Source organism: Corvus hawaiiensis, chromosome 21, assembly GCF_020740725.1.
Source record: "Corvus hawaiiensis isolate bCorHaw1 chromosome 21, bCorHaw1.pri.cur, whole genome shotgun sequence".
In the NCBI taxonomy this organism is placed as follows: domain Eukaryota; kingdom Metazoa; phylum Chordata; class Aves; order Passeriformes; family Corvidae; genus Corvus; species Corvus hawaiiensis.
The window spans coordinates 941362-957821 of NC_063233.1; the positions used below are offsets into that span (position 1 = coordinate 941362).

Below are 16460 nucleotides of genomic sequence, written 5' to 3' on the forward strand. Positions count from 1 at the left end.
TCTGATCTGGAGCAGCATGCAGCCACACATCAACTGTGTTCATTCGTACTCTTCAGTGACTCAGGCCAAAATTTCAAACAAAATCTGTCCAAAAGCCAGTGTAGTGTCATATACAGTCCTGGAAATCCTGGTCTCAAGATCTCAGTCCTTTTGTTTTAGACTGTCTTTCATGGGGGGTCAAATGCCATCTCCAAGAACTCCTTGTCTCTACTGCCCATTTGCCATTCAGATTTTGGAGCACAAACTGTTTGTTTTGGATTTGGTAATCAACTTCTAAAGCACATGAAAGGATTATCAATAGCGGGGGGCGGAGGAATTAAAAGCATCTTTGCTAACCATCTGTGTTTGACTAACAGCAAGCTATAAGGGCCCAAACATACAGCATTACTCAGAGACCAGTAAGAGGCTGAACTGCCAACCAAATATGAGCTCAAACCCCTGTTACTTAAGAGACTCTACAGCAAAGCTTAGAAATAAAGCAGCTTTGGATACATGCTGTTTAACTCAGCATATATTGACATAAACAGGATATCCATATCACTGTCCAAACGTGGATGCTCCTGCAGACAAACCAGCCAGACCTTCTAGCTGTTGTTGCAGCTGCTTTGTAGATAAATGTAATTTTACTTTTTTCCACAGTTCAGATTAAGCATTTGTTTCCCAGACACATACAGGGTATGGTTTGGATGTTTCTGTTTATGGCTTCCTAAATTTCTTCCCCAAAAATATTCCCTCTGCTCCTTCCCTCCCATCTAGACCAATCCTTCTCATTCCTTTCTTTTTCCACAGAGACTGTGGTGTTTTGGATTTGCATGCTGTTGACTGTACACAGTTACACCTAATCCTTAATTGTGCCCTTCAAACACACCATTTCAGCAATAATCACATCAATTTAATGGAATTTCCAACTTCTAGTTTACTATTAACTGGAACCTCTGCTCCTACAGACATTCTTACATACATGGTCCAGAAGTACCCATACAGAGGTGCATTGTTCTCTCCTAAACAAACTTACTGGGTTTGGGTTTGAAGTGTTCACTGTACCACTGACTTCAGCATTGCATACTGCAGTGTGTATTCCAAGGCTTTTCTGAAGGAATACTGTCAAAAATCCACTAACCTTAAGCCATTGAAGAGCTGCTTAGATTTATCCAATAAGTAGCAAAAGTCTGTCACCGTTTTTCTCTCTGCTTGAGGAATATCATCTTCAGCTCCCCCTGATGACATGATTTCTTTTAGGGCAAGATCAGTCCTATGAAGAAGAAAATAGCCATATTACTCAAAAATCAAGGGCTGCTATGAGGTCATCCAGACTGAGATGCATGTTCAGTTCCATGGGGATGTAACACAGAGCATGCAGTTCTCCACAGGTTACTCTTCTCAAGACTCATTAAAAAAAAACAGCTGCGAATCAAGGCATGGGACTAATTGTTGCACAATGCACTAGTTAACAGAGCAAAATTAAAAGTAACAGTGGTACAATAGTCACAAAATAAAATAACTCTGAGGACTGTCTTCACAAACACAAAACTGCCAATGAAAGGACTGTAGCACAAACAGCACTTGGGTTTCACACTTGGACAAAGAAATCCTCTCCAAATTTGCCTTCTGCAGAGGTGCTTATCCTGCAGCTGTATTTAGAGAGACCAGCCTCAGTTCTCCTTACATTTCATTTTCTTCTGCAAGTGCTGAAAGCTGTTGCTCAATAGTTCCTATTGCTGAAACAAGGCAAATTTAGCCAGAATGCTAAAAAGTACCCTACCATCCCTCCTCTCTGCATCCTCATGACTTTAATTCCATGGCTTGCATTGCCCACAATCATACCTGCAGATCCATGTTTATTCTTCGTATGAGTAAAATGTTATATTGTACAACAATCACAATAAGATATAACATAGATAACTGTAGTATTGAGTAAGTAAGGCAATATGAAAGCTTACAGAGGCAGAGTAGCTTTTAAAAATATTACTCCAAAGATACACAGGTATCAAATTATCCTGTTGAACATACAAAGATGAGCTACAGATTTTGCAGCAGCAGCAACAGCCAAACATCTCCTCTGGAAATGGCTGCTAGGTGTTCAGCTCTGCCACGCTCAGGATTTTTGTGCAAGATAAACATACTTCTAACTGGGCAAATGCAGAGCTTTTACTTCCAGCAGCTTCTCTACCAGTTTTGGTTTAAGTGTTTGTTAAGCAACAAGTTTCCATTTGTGCAGCAGCTCTGTTTGGATGCTATTTGCACAAATAATTACCTACACGTCCCAGTCCAAGGCAGGAAATGGCAAAGCTAACTCTTTCCAGCCATTGGGAAGCACCCGGAAGTATCTTTTAGCAACTGTCCCAAAAAATCCCTCACAATAACTAAAGAGGCTTCAGAAATGCTTCCCTGAACAAATACTTCATGCCTAACAAATGCAGGAGAAATTGGCAGTTTCCACCCAGCTTTTGGGGTAAGTTAGAGGGTCATCCTGCCAACCAAGCAGTCTCATGATTTCCCAGTTTAGAGAAGATGCAGCCCACATAGACTTGCTTTTACACACCCACGTGAAAGCACACCGGAGCACCAGTGCAAGGCTGTGGGGGCATTGCACAAACCACTTGTTGAAGAGCTCCAGAAAAAGGTAAAAAGTGTCTCTGTATTGTCAGGGAACTGCAATATGGGTGCCAGAATCCAAATGCCAGATGTCACAAGCTTTGGCATGAGGACGTGAACATTGTGAAGCACCAGGCTGTGTCTGAAGCCTCCGAACATTCACATTTACACAGCACAGAACAAACAACACCAAGTATTTAAAGCACCAACATATGAGATTGAAGTGAACAGTGAGATCTAAAAGACAGATGTCAGAAGTAGCCAGGAGGGGTGATTCAGGAATTTCAGGAAGAGGGACGATACCCCAGGTCCTGTGTGCTCCACAGCAAGGGTGACCTAAATCCTGCAGCGAGGCCGTGGGTTCTGCGCTCCACCGTGGTAGTCCAGGCACTCCAGCGCAGCTTCAGACACATTTGCAAAAAACTGAGGAGCTTGCTTAAATTGCAAAGTATGTTTCATACAGTCTAGATATCAGTCTTTTCATTTCATGGCAGTGAATTTTATTTTACACTATCCTTAAGTTATACTACCCAACAACCCCAACCGCTGCCAACATAACCTGTGTTAGCCCTGGCACAGGAAAGTAAAACCAACTAGGCTTTGCATCATTTTTTTAAAACCAAGTAGTTCTCACGTGGAAGAAGTTCACCAGACCCACTGTGAAGAGACCATTTATGCAATCAATAAAAGATACACTAGAAAATCCATAGCCTGCCCGTGTGAAAGGTATCGGAAGGCAGGAAAAACACGTGAAGCTGGCTTTTCCAGGTGACAGAGAAGGAAAATAAAATTAGTTATCTCATGCACTGGTTTTGGCTTATCATGCTCTGGAGGGGATGGTATTTGGTGCTGTACAAAGGAAGAGCTACTACCAGGAGCAGCTCGGGAGAGGAGGAGGTGCTCCTGCACTAAGGACTGTGTTGTAATGCAGCAGCAGTACAGACAGGAGGGAGAATTATTATTAGAACAGCAAGTGGGCACAGTAAAGGGAGGAATACAGATCCTGACATCGCCCTTTCCTAAGGGACTGCTCAGCTCCGAATTAACAATATAAATGAAATGCAGCCAGGAGCACATCCACAACAGGGACCTCTCTTTCCCTTTGATACTAGAAGTTATCACATGCATCTGTGCTCATCTGCAGACAGACAGTTCCCCCAGTTTTGACAGCCCAGCTATGCCACGAATATCACCTACTTAATTTTCTGTTCTGTGTTTCATGCTTTTTGCTTTCTTTCATGCAAAAGAAACTGTTGGGCTGATTTGCACGACAATTTTTCTTAAGTAACACGTTAAAAAAATGCTCTCCAGAGTCTGCAAAAGGAGACACTGAAACATTGGTTTGAAAGACTGTTAGAATAAGTCAGAAAATGGTGGCTTCCAGCAGAACTTATTATTCTCTCAAAGATTTTGCCAACTCCTCAGGCCATACAAGGCAGAAAACCCGTGCTAGCCAAGCCCCACACTTGGTGTGCCAGTTTCTTCCCTACACGTTCTCATAACACAGAATTCCAGGTTAGCGTAGTGTAATACATTAATGGATTTTACAAATTCATCCCATTGCAGCACCCAGGGTAGCAGAGCTTTACAGACATCCCAGAGGATGGCAGTTAAAGATGGAGCTGAAGGGCAGCGGGAGGAGGGATATGGGACAGGGATGGAGGTTTCATGGTGCTGGCCAGTATTTTAAAAGTCAGATGTCACTTACATCACACACGTCTCCACTTCCCTATGGTTTGCTGTCTTTTGGCTAAGGTTTACCAGGCTTAGCTGGAAGGGAAAAAGAGTGCTGAAGTTAATGGTATGCACTCCCCACTGGCCCTACCCTGGAACTCAGGCCTGCAAAGCAAGGCAGGCTTTGTGAGTGGTGAGGGAACGCTCTGGGTCAGGGAAATCAAGCTGACAATGCAAGTCCAGCATGGGTATGTTCAATAAGTGCATTACATCCTCTTAGATTTGCTACGTAGCCAGGATCACTGTAAGCTGCCATTCAGCTGCCTGCTGGAAGGGGGGGGGTCATAACTTCACGCCTGACGTGTACAAGCAAATAAAACCTCACACACCGAAGAGGCAGCAATGGTGTAACCAGAGGGCACAGTGGACAGGAGGATGACAGGGGTCTATAAGCTCATGTATCAGTGAGGACAGGTAGAATCAGGAGCAGTTTCCTGAAGCTGCACAGCAGAGTAGGCTGGACATTGACAACTGGTCAGTTGGCACCTTGACCTCCTGACAGAGCACTTGTACAACCCATCTCCCTTTTTTTAAGCCACCACTTCCTCTCAGTTATGGAATCTTGACCAGTTTTCAAACGCTCCAACTCCTTGCTTAGAGGCGCAAGTGGTAACCAAAAACCAAAAGCAAACACACTTTGTTCTTCCATCTTGTTGATACAGGATTTTCCCCAAACTAAAATGTTCCTAGAACAGCTCTCTACAGAAACCAATGGTGGAAAACACATTCCAGTCTATCAGGATTTTAAAGCTGTCAAACCTTGAGTCAGAGACCAGCTCTCTTTCTGCTTTCCATCCTGACACATCTCCCACAGCATCACTGCCAAAAGGGGATGTGACACAAAGCCAGATGCCCAGCTGGTATCTGTTTCTTATCTGCAAATTAACAACACAGATAAAACTAAGCTCCTGATCATTGATACATAAAGCCTGGAACCATCACGTCTCAAATCGCTACCAAAAACCAGCCGATCTTACCTCCACCAAGCAGGATGCCTACCGTGGCTCTCTATTTGCCTCTCCTTTTCCTCTGCAGACTGGCACACTCATGTCTCATGTTTTCTTTCAACGCTATACTGCACGTTTTGGGAAAACCATCTGTGTGTTTCCATGTGATCTGCTCAGAGTGCTAGTCCTGACAGAGCCTCAGACAACACAAAATGCAGTAGAACCCAAATTCATTCCTCTCGCCAGAATACCTAACTCTCCATCAAGAGCCACTGCCCTGAAGTTCCCAAGGCACCACTTGGTTCTGCCCAAGAAACACTGAAATAAATAAATAGCAATTCCCCCAGACAGGCACTCAAAACCTCACAGCCTGCTGGAGTCAGGAATTCAGAGGGAATGGCAATGAGCAGTTATACATCAAACCATTTCTTTATAAAATGTAGGCGGGGGGGAAAGGATTTCCTTATTATTCCAAAGTTTTTAGTAAAATTTGGAACCAATCACAGACATTCCTCACCCCAACCACTGTTCACCTCAGGGCACGTCTGCACTGCAGTGGCTGCAGCTCTTCCAGATATATCCAGCTCCTTTTCCAGCAGCTCGATGGATGCTGCAGGAGGCATCTGGGAGCAGGCTGAGCCCACACCTGAGCTCCTGGCAAGGCTCAGTCCTGGGGGACAGCAATGCCCACGGCGAGCTCAGAGAGCAAGCGGAGCGTTTGTGTCCCAGCTCTCCTCAGTGCCCTATGGACGTGCACATGGACTGCCACAAGGAAAAGGACACAGCCTGGGCTTTGGGGACACTTGTCTGAACACCACAGTGATAAGCAACTTTAACTTAAGAAACAGAAACAAGCTGTTTTATTTAACTGATAGCACTGGTCAAATCATGTTCTCTCTGCCTGGATGTTTGCTTACTTCAAAGGACACTAAGGAGAAATGAATTACGAGGGTGAAAGCCTGATTTCATATACAAATTACAGTGTGGCTGACAAAATCACCCGCAAATGTAACTAGTTCTAGCAACTACCTCCTATTGGGAATTCTCCAAGAAACTGGTTTTCCTACTAAAGTACACCATTTGTACAGCTAACTTGCAAAAATACTGCTACCTCTAAAGATTAAGCAAGAGGGAAGTCACTTTTTAAAATAATACAAACATACAAATCCAGTGAGCCTGTGCACAAACACACCCACACTCCTCTGCACAAGCAGTCAGGGCCAGCAGTCGCTCCTACAGGGACAGGGAACCTGGTCCCATATCAGCCTGGATTGATCCTTCCCTTCACATCCCAATAAACCCAGCTCTCCGCAGCACAGGGAAAGCTTCCTAGGGCTCCACACATTAGGAGGGGCTGGCCAGATGCTTCCTTCAATGTAACAACTTCCTTCTGTCTGTCCTTCCCTTTAATAGATGCACTGAACATCACTCTACTTCAGCTTCCTCTGAATTTTGTGAAAATCACACAGTAGATAATCTTCAGGACCTCTCTCCCTAGAGCAACAACAGTTACATCAGACAAGGGATTTAAAAGCTGCTAGGAGAAGAAGAAAAAAGAGGAAGCCTGAACGTGCAAACGTCCCATTCCTAAAAAAGGGAAAGGAGAGGACAGGGGATAAATAAGAAAACAAGACAAACCCACACACGCACATTCCCCAGCTGCACACTGCTGTGGCCAGTGGAAGTGGCAGAGAGCAGGCACTCACAGTTACACAAGAACTGTTATACAAGTTGCACAGATTTTAGTACTGCAAACTGAAAGTTTACTACTCTCACATGAATGCATAATCCGTTCCTCAGTGCATCAGAAGATGAGAAGATCTGCAAACAGCCTTGCAATAAGACCTCAGAGTTAAGGGGAGCTGCCACCTCTGCATTACCTGTGACATCTCAGCAGAACAGTCTCATGATTTCCTGTGGCAACACCACAAATTCAACTCCATTCTGAGTCAAATGAGTTGAAAAATACAACATGCAGTGTCAATCCCATTATTTTAACTTCAAGTAAGTGCTTCGTCTGTAAAATCAGGCTTTTCATATGTTTCAGACGTCTTTAAAAATCCTTTTATCGCTTAAAAGCACACCTGTCTGTATCCAGAACTGCAGCTTTGGCATCTTTTCTCTCAGAAAAATGCGGAGGTGCTCATTAACATCATGCCATGGAAACCGTGTAGTCCCTTCCTGCCTCCTACTCTGAGATCATGGAAGCCACACCTCACCAGCAGACTCCTCTGAATTCCCTCTGGGCGGACTCACTTTGAACACAAGAGACATGATCTCACCATGGGATGCACGTGGCCTTCAATCGCCTACAGCACACAAAACTTTCGCTTCTCTTCTTTATGTTTCTGCCACTGACAATTTGTTCCACCTTTGTCTGTTCTGCGCCCTCCATGATCCCTCTTTCACTGCAGTTCGCGACCTTTTGTGTATAGAATGAACAAAGGGCACAGGCTAAAAATGTCATCACAGTTGGGCCTCTGCTCTTCTACTGACTTCACTAGTTTGCTATTAGAAATAGGCTCAAGCTCAAAGTCAGACCAAAGAAGAATTTCTGGGTCATCAGAGTCCAGGAATCTCCAGAAGATGGTGCAGAAGCAATGTGGAAGAGGACACAAGTGTTTCTTTTCATCCAAATTCAAATCATGAATCTGTTGTGGTGCTTGCATACCACCTACATGGTACTTAGCAGTCATTTGCTTTGTATGAAAGAGCAAGAGAAAAAAGAACATCAGGCTGGCCCACTCTTGGCAGGGGTGGGAGGGTAGAAGGGAGACAGAAAAACACCATCAGCTGTGGCAGTGAGTTGTGTGTATTTACATTTCACAGGCTGAACTATTTAGTGGTTTATTTACACACAATGTTCTTGGAGGAGCTAAAATGCCAGTTGTGTTTTATCTCGATATTGTGGCAATGTGAATAAGCCACAGAATCATAGGAAGAGTCTGCAAATGAGAGATGAACCTCCTGCATCTGGAAAAGCACGTAAGCCACTGTGAGAAAGGAGAGAGATTTCAGGAGCACAGGCACAACAAGGGCTGAAATGCATCAGTTATGACAAGACACCAAAATACAACCCAGGGACTCGAAAGCAACGACCCAGTCACAATGCAACAGCTTGTGCTGCAGGGATTGCACATCCCAGGGTAACCCTCACAGCCAAGCCAAGCTACGGCACCGGCACGGCGGCCTCGGGTCCCTCCGGCTGCCCCTCCATGTTAGAGTGAGGAGGGAATTGCAGTCAGCTCCATTTTATGCACATTTGATGGCAAGACGCCAACACAACTGTTGACTGAGCCAAATCTGGGCCCCCTTGAACTAAGCCATCACCTAAAGCAGGGTGGAAAAGCACATGCCTCTCGCCTTCCCAGCAGCCAAGTTCCTGAAAAGCATCCCAGTTACAAGAACGATTTTTCTTTCTTTCCTCTGACAACAACTGACGTTTAACTCTTTTATGTACACTCATTAATTTGAAATGGAACAGCTAACATCAAGCTGCATTGTAGAGCAATGGGATGGAGAGGCTTCTTTCCAGCGAGCCAAATGATTTACTGGCTGGCCCAAATGGCAGCTGAGGCCAGTGCCCGATCTGGAGGGCAGCTGTCGTCACACTCTGCAGCCTGTTCCCATCCTCGGCCAAGGTGCCAATGGCTGCCTTCCAACTGGAACTGTACTCTGACAAAAGGGAATGCAGGACAAGCTTGGGAAAGCTTTCTGATCCCTTCGGTTCACTTCTTCCCTCCAAACCGGTGTTTGCTGGGAGCTGCCAGCAAGCTTGGGAATTGCATGGATCATCACTCTGGGAATTCACCTTCCTGAGCAGGTACTGCTCCTGAACTGTGCCTCTGCCTCACAGCAGAGAAATTCCTCTGCTGACTTCTGCTTTAATTATATTTTTAAAACTCAGCTATTAGGCTGTGTTCCATTACATTAATAGCAATAATTAAAAATACCTCAAACAACAAGTCCTCTAAACCTGCAGTTCCATCCAGGCTTTCTGGCATTGCACACTTCCTTTCCTGACTGACATCCTCAGGGAACCAGATTGATGGTTACTCCGTTCCATCCCTGCTGCAGGGCTGTGCTGCGTTCTCTCAGCACATGTAAGCTGCAAGGTAATATTTGTATTGGCAACTTCCTTACATACTTTACAGAACCAGACCTCCATTTGACCCTCAGTGCAGCTCCCACACACAACTTGGTCCACTCCTTTGAACTGTCTCCTCCTGCTGCAACACATACTCCATACCACACCTCTGTTTCCAGCCTGTTCAAAAACTACACATCTTGAACAGAGCTTTTGTGCTTCAACAGTGCAACTTAGCCACAAAAGCCAAGCCTGCAGAATGCTCTTATGCAAGAATACCAAACAGAATTATTATAAAATCTGCATGTACAAGTCCTGGTTGTCCTTCTACAAAGACTGCTCCAATGAAAGCAATCATTTTTAAGAAAAAAATGAGAGCTGTGTAAAGTTATGTGTAAAAAGACATCAACATCCAGGTTTTTATGGCCAGAATCCAACAGCTGTACTGTGCTTTAGGGGGCTAGTGGGGGCATTGGGGGTTTTTGTTTAATATCAGTTCCATTTCAGCTCTTTAGGCAGTAACACCACCTCAGAACAGACTTTCACACCGGAGATCCTCCTTCCTTACCCAAAGCACACCAAGCAGAATAAGAGACAAACCAACAAAGTAACACATCCAGATGATCCAATGAATTCCCATTATCCATCTGTGCCACAGCAGATCATCAACTCCACTTAACGCCAACAGAGCTAAACCAGAATAAAAGTGATGCAAGAAGAGGGGAGATGTGAGTGGCACACGGAAGCGAGGCAGCTGCAGTGCGAGCAGGGGACTGTGCAGAGCATCATGTGACAGGAGCAGCAGCCGCGGGAGAGCTGCAGCCCCCGGCCCCCACCTCCCCAAATCTGTGCCCTCTGTGCAAGGCCACAGACACCACCATCTGATTTCAGTGCAGAACTGACTAGGGTTAGAAGCTTCTCGATGTTTTGAATCGTTACACTCCATTTTTATTACTTGCCTCCACAAAATAAAACAGGGACACAGAAATGATTAACAATGAGCTTCATGTTCCTCCCGCTGGAATGCACTTTCAGCATCTTTATCACTTGTAGATCGAGTTCCTCAAAAGAGCACAATGAGCACAGAACACAGTATCATTCTTACACATAGAGCAAAGCCCAGCTAGACATCGTTGTGATAAAATCTTCCCATGTTTGTAAGGGAGATGGATTGCCAACTGAATTTTGATACTGTATTGTAGCTACATTTCAAGACAAAACAATGATCACATTCTCCTTTGTAGCACAACGAAACACTTCCTCTCTCCATATAGTTTCTGTGAATGGTTTTTCTATTTCCTGCAGTAAAGGACCTGGCCATCACATTCGTGACCGTCTGTATTGCCTTGGCAGCCCAGAATGACCGGAGAATAATGCTCTCTGCTCCTAGTGAAGTGACTCACTCTTTCTCTCACTTAACAGAAATCGTGGTCCAATTTATCCAAAGATCTTAAAAGAGACTGTATTAATCTGATTTGAAAATGAAGCCTCTTTTTTCTACACACACGATCCCCAGCAGGACACCAGGCTCCCAAAGTGCTCCCTCCACTGTGCCAGGGACAGCACACCTACCACACCACAGGTTCAGGTGGCGTGAGGAGACCCCAGGCAGCAAATCCCACAGCAAGACCCATACCAGGATGATTTTCCACGATTTGCAGAGACTGGTACCACCACAGCAGTCCTGCTGCCTGCGGAAGCAGTGGGAAGCACACGCATGCTGGAGACTCACTCACATTTTAGTCTTCATATGGTCCCACAGTGCTGCTTTGCATTAGCTTGGACAAGATGCCCTGAATTACAGGGTGCATTTGGATAGCTCATGCAAAATCTAGGTATTTTTTATATTAAGTGGTCCATTTTGCAGGCTGGAGGACTAGAAGTGCTTGGCCCAGACACGGCTAAAGCATGGAACCTTGGAGTCTGGTTATTAAATGACAGACATGCAACTCAGACCTTGATGAAAACAGGTCTTATTCTGTGGTGGGAGATGAGATCTAGAGCTGAAAACCAGCAGTCTTGATCCTGGATGTTTTACCAGTGATGGACATTTTTATAGGGCAAGAAATTTGAGGGGATGACACAACACAACAACCATCCAGCTACTGTCCCCAAGGGCATCTCATGTCACCTATTGTCCAAGCCACTTCTCTGTACAAAAGAAATAAAATTTGGTGACAAGGGAACTGCTGCGATAGAAGTTGAAAATCAGAACAAATCCGTGATGATTCCATCAAACCCGCAGTTTGGATATCCAGCACTGCACAGACTGCTCCCATAAAATCCTGCAACATTCCACCCCGACGGGTTCGTTTGCCGATGCCGGATGCCGCTATCTGTCACCGGCGTGCTCAACACCCACAGCCTCGCCCGCCGCAAGCGGGAAGGGAGCGCGAGCAACGGAGAAGTTAATAAAGAGGGGGTCGTCTGGGCAATTATTTCAGCTACGCTGCCAACCCAGGCCTAAGCGTTAGACGTGTCACATCGCGTTCCTCCTCTCCGTTAGCAGCAGAGACAGCGGCGAGCCCGGCCCCGTGCAGCCGCCGGGCCTCGGCAGCTCCCGCCCCCGCCGCCCCTGGCCGCGGCACCGGGCACGGACCCGCCGCGCCGCCGGGGGATGTTCCGCACAGCCCCCGCCCGCACCTGCCGCCTTACCTGGGCTCCCACTCGCGGCGGGGCTCTTCCGCCGGGCCCGGAGCTCTGCGGGGGCGAGACCGCGGTGAGGAGCGCGCCGCCGCCGGGCCTGCCCCGAGGCGCCCGCAGCCGCCGCCGCTCCCTCCCGCCCTCGCCGCCGCCCCGCCCGCCCCCGCCCGCGCCGTCGCTCCGCCCCCCGCACCTGGAGGCCGGGCCGGAGCGGGGCAGGCGCTGCCGGGCGGCCCCGCTCACCGTCCGCACCCGCCGGTCCCGGTCCGGGCGCGGCCGCAGCGCCGCCGCCGCCGAGGTTCGGGGAGCGCGGCTACCGCCTCGCGCCGGTCCGCGCCGGCCAGCCCCGCCCCCTTGCGCTCCTATTGGCCGAGCGCCCAGGCTAACGGCGAGAAGGCGTTCTGATTGGCTGCGCCGGCCGTCAATCGAGAGGCTCCGCCCTCCCGCGCGCGGCCGGTGAGGCGCGGCGGCTGCTTGGATACGGCGGCGGCAGCACCGCGGGGAGCGAGGCCGGCCCGTCTGTCCGTCCGTCCGTCCGTCTGTCCCGCGCGGCTGCCTGCGCGCAAGGCCCTGCCCCTGCTCCGCTCCGCCGCGGCGGTCACTCCCGCCCCGCCCGCCATCACGTCCCCATCACTGCCGGTGTAAGAGTGCCGCACCTCGGCCAGCGCGGGAACACCGGCTGCGCTCTGACCGGGCTCCGGCGGCCAAGAGAGGGAGGGGGCGGCAGCCGCAGCACCGAGCGGCTCCCGCGGGGCTGCAGCCCCAGAGCCCGGGGCCGGCCGTGCCTCCCGCGCCTCCCGCCTTCCCTGTCAGCGCCCCGGCCGGGACCACCGTGCATCCCGCGGGGGGCGCGCGGCGCGCAGGCTCCTCCCCCCGTTCAGCGCGCGTTGGTACGGTCCGGCCGCGGCACCGCCCCTGTCTCTGCGCGGCTTCCGTCCTTCCGCCCCGCGCCGCGCGCCGCCCGCCATGGTGAGAGAGCCGGGCCGCGGGTCCAGAATCCACCGGCATCCCGCGGGAACAGCCACCGGCGATCCACCGGCATCCCGCGGGAACGGCCCCCCGGGGATCCACCGGCATCCCGCGGGAACGGCCCCCCGGGGATCCACCGGCATCCCGCGGGAACGGCCACCGGCGATCCACCGGCATCCCAAGGGGCACCGGGACCGGCAGTCCGGGAATGCCCCCCAGTCCCACCGGGACCGGGAATCCCGGCAATCCGCCCACATCCCACCGGGCCCCGGGCCCGCATATTCGCGCTGCGGGGGCTGAGGGCGGGCGGGATGCGGGCCCAGGGGTCGGGCAGGGGTGCTGACGGCCTGTCCGCCGCCCGCAGGCCAAGATCAAGGCCCGAGACCTGCGCGGGAAGAAGAAGGAGGAGCTGCTGAAGCAGTTGGACGATCTGAAGGTGGAGCTGTCGCAGCTGCGCGTGGCCAAAGTGACCGGCGGGGCCGCCTCCAAGCTGTCCAAGATGTGAGTGGGGACGAGGGGAGCTGGGCAGGGGCCGCGGAGTCCCCGGCTGCGCCGTGGCTGAGAGCTGCTCTCACAGGTTGTGGTTGTTGTGTGCTGTAAAAAAAATCTAAAAAATGCGCGTGGAAGGGGAACACATCTCGGTAGGGCTGGGGGTTGCTCTGTGCCTCTGCTCAGAGGTGTTGAGCGGACATGAGGCAGGCCCTGTCGGTGTTCGCTGTAATGTGGTGCAGTGTAGGCGGTCCGGAGCACACACGGTACCCCGGGTTTGATCCATGGAGCTGGTCGTGCAGAGTGTCCTGAGATCCCTCTCTTTCCCACCTGCAGCCGTGTGGTGCGCAAATCCATCGCCAGAGTGTTGACTGTCATCAACCAGACCCAGAAGGAGAATTTGAGGAAGTTCTACAAGGTAAGGACAAACATCTTCCGTAAGTGGCCTTGCAGCTCTTGCTGTTCACTATTACAGTTTGTGGGAAGGAACTGAATTTGTTGATTGCTACTTAAAAGCTTAAAACTCAATGAAAAACACTCATTTATGTTCAGTTTTAAAGTTCTCTGGCCATGGTTGCTTTCTAATTATTACTGCAAGAATTCTGTAAGCTTGATCTGAGTCTGCTTTCTGCAGGAGAGTCTTCTGGCAGCATCCCTTCTGTGGGGTGGGGTGAACTTGCTGGAAGATGCAGTTTGCAGAAATGCAGATACCCTTTTATTTTAAATTTAGTCATCTTGTGTGTGACCAAGAAATTCTTTAATTCAATAAGATTTTTAGAGTATTACTTTCTGGAGTTTGAATTAGGTCATATTTGGGGGGAAGAAAAACCTTTTCAAGAGGTGTTGGATAACTGGGGCTTGTACGATTAGGCATTACTTAAACCTGAGTCAAAGCTGCTGCAAAAGTTACACTCCACTCGTGTTTCCCAGCGGAGAGGAGTCTCCTAAACTTGCAGGCTGTAAAGGTAGTCCCAAGGGAAAGGGGCTTGAACAGGGGTGCTGGTGCTGTGGCAGGAGCTCAGCTCGGAGCAGGGTCTGAACCCCACTGCTGTGTGTCTTTGCCAACAGGGCAAGAAGTACAAACCCCTGGATCTGCGGCCCAAGAAGACTCGGGCCATGCGGCGCAGGCTGAACAAGCACGAGGAGAACCTGAAGACCAAGAAGCAGCAGCGAAAGGAACGTTTGTACCCGGCCCGGAAATTCGCCATCAAGGCATAGCGCTGGGCGAGCTGCAGCTCCGCGCTGGGTGCCTGAGGATGGCTCATTAAATGGAGTTTGGTTTGGAAGTGTCACTGGTGGTTTCTTTGGTAGTGGTGGGTGAAGACGCCGTAAAGGAGTCATCAGCTTAATGGAGGGAAATGAGAGAATTCACAGAAAGTGTTTAAACTGTGACTGATAATGAAAATACAGACCTGGCAGTTTTATTTTCCTCTGAGGAACAGGCAGTGAATGGGTACAGATCTGTGAGGCTGGTTCAGCCAAATATGTAAGAAGTATTTAACCTGAGATTAGTGTAAAATGGAAGCTTTTCACAAATACTGGCAGTCAGTTGATATTTATCTCTTCAGTTTAAAGTTTTGTCTTGGGCCAGTTGTTTAAGTGTGAACAAATAAATTAATTAGCTGAGGGGTTTTACAGGACTTCGTGGAAACTGAAGGATTTTTTCGGCATTTGGTTCAGATCTCTGGGCAGCTCGTAGCTTCCAAGAACCCCCTGAGGGGGGGACAGTTTCAGACCAGGTGTTCTCTGCGTGGGTGTGGATGCTGATGATGGCACAGGAGCTCAGGGGGTGAAAAAAGTCTGAGCTCCTAGGGCAGCACCACTGAACTCCCAGGGCATCTGTGGCCTCACAGTTCCACACCCACCTGCAAAGCACAGCACGGGTTAAATGGTTTGTCTTTGCCCCCCATAGAGTTCTTTGGGACTTGGAGATGGAGTTACGATTCCAAAAGCCTTTTTTGGTCCTGATTTTGAGGAAGAGTTCCACAGTGCTGCTGTGGAGCGTGAGGGCTGCAGCACTCATGGTTTGTGTTAGTGCAGCCCATACATTAGAATATGACAAATTCTCTATCCATTAGGGAGTTCCTAGATTGGATCCAGATTCTGTTTAGGAAAAAGATCTTAATTCTGCTCACTCAATTAAGGATTTTTGAGCCTCAAGCTAGTTTTATCCAGAGAGGCCTAATCACGTGGGGTGCAGGGAATTTCCCCTACATGGTGGCATTGCGAGGGGTGGCTGCGCTGTGATGTCACCCGGGCTGTGCCGTGGCTTTGTTTGGAGCCCAGGGTGGATGGGACGTGTCTGGCAGCGAGAGGGCCCTGCCTGGCACAGCGCTGGGCCAGGCTGCCAGAGCACGCCGTGGGCCGGCGGGCTGCGTGTGGGAACCGGCTCCTTGGCTCACGGTCGTATTCCCAGGCAGGCCGGCAGGGTTACAGATGGCTTTGTTTCCATGCAGAGTGTCCTGCCGTGGCTGGCAGAGCTTCTCTGGGGGGAGCATGAGCTTCTTGCCCAGCACACACAGCCCCCAGGAGCAGGAGCACCCCGTGTGAGGATCCCAGATCTGAACACTCCCATCACAGGAGCCTGATGCCTGAAGGAGACAGGAGAGGGGCTGGTCCCTTGCGCTGGGCATGGGACAGGCTGAGGCAGGTGGCTGCTGCCAGATCGTGCCTGGCTGCATTTGGGCTTCTCTTTGGAGCGGTGTGTGCCCTGTGCTGCTGCAGCAGCGCAGCTGAGGGGAGCCCGACGGCTCTGCCAGCATTTCTGACAACACGGCAAAGCAAACATGGTGTGAACTCTGCACTGCAGAGACTGGTGACGGTGTCAGGGCGTGCTCCAGGTGTCACCTTCCAGCCCAGCCACAGGAGCAGCTGCGCTGCAGAGAGAGGATCTGCTGTCTCAAGGATCTGATCAGTACAGATCCCTGGCATGCCAATCAGTAACAAGAGTGGGGGAAACAGAAAAATGGGGAAAAGCCCCAACTAAGCAGGCACTG

The 16460-nt window shown here is 49.6% G+C and overlaps 2 protein-coding genes across 14 annotated transcripts in view; one reads left to right on the forward strand and one right to left on the reverse strand.

The window, feature by feature from the left end:
• SCAI (suppressor of cancer cell invasion) overlaps positions 1–12813 on the reverse strand; it is a 33327-nt gene extending 20514 nt beyond the window's left edge. For 2 of the 13 annotated variants that reach the window (XM_048325951.1, XM_048325948.1), the window contains exons 1-2: positions 2899–4276; positions 1121–1252 (exon numbers count right to left, since the gene is read on the reverse strand). In XM_048325951.1, the coding sequence (XP_048181908.1) occupies positions 1121–1252; positions 2899–3008 (242 nt within the window). In that variant the 5' untranslated portion in view covers positions 3009–4276. The other 11 variants (XM_048325949.1, XM_048325947.1, XM_048325953.1 and 8 more) reach the window with 10 other exon arrangements.
• On the forward strand, positions 12713–14750 carry RPL35 (ribosomal protein L35). The gene is made up of 4 exons (XM_048325966.1): positions 12713–12975; positions 13340–13476; positions 13801–13882; positions 14533–14750. The coding sequence occupies exons 1-4, from the start codon at positions 12973–12975 to the stop codon at positions 14680–14682; spliced, it is 372 nt and encodes a 123-aa protein (XP_048181923.1). The 5' UTR covers positions 12713–12972; the 3' UTR covers positions 14683–14750.
• Positions 14751–16460: the final 1710 nt, after the last annotated feature.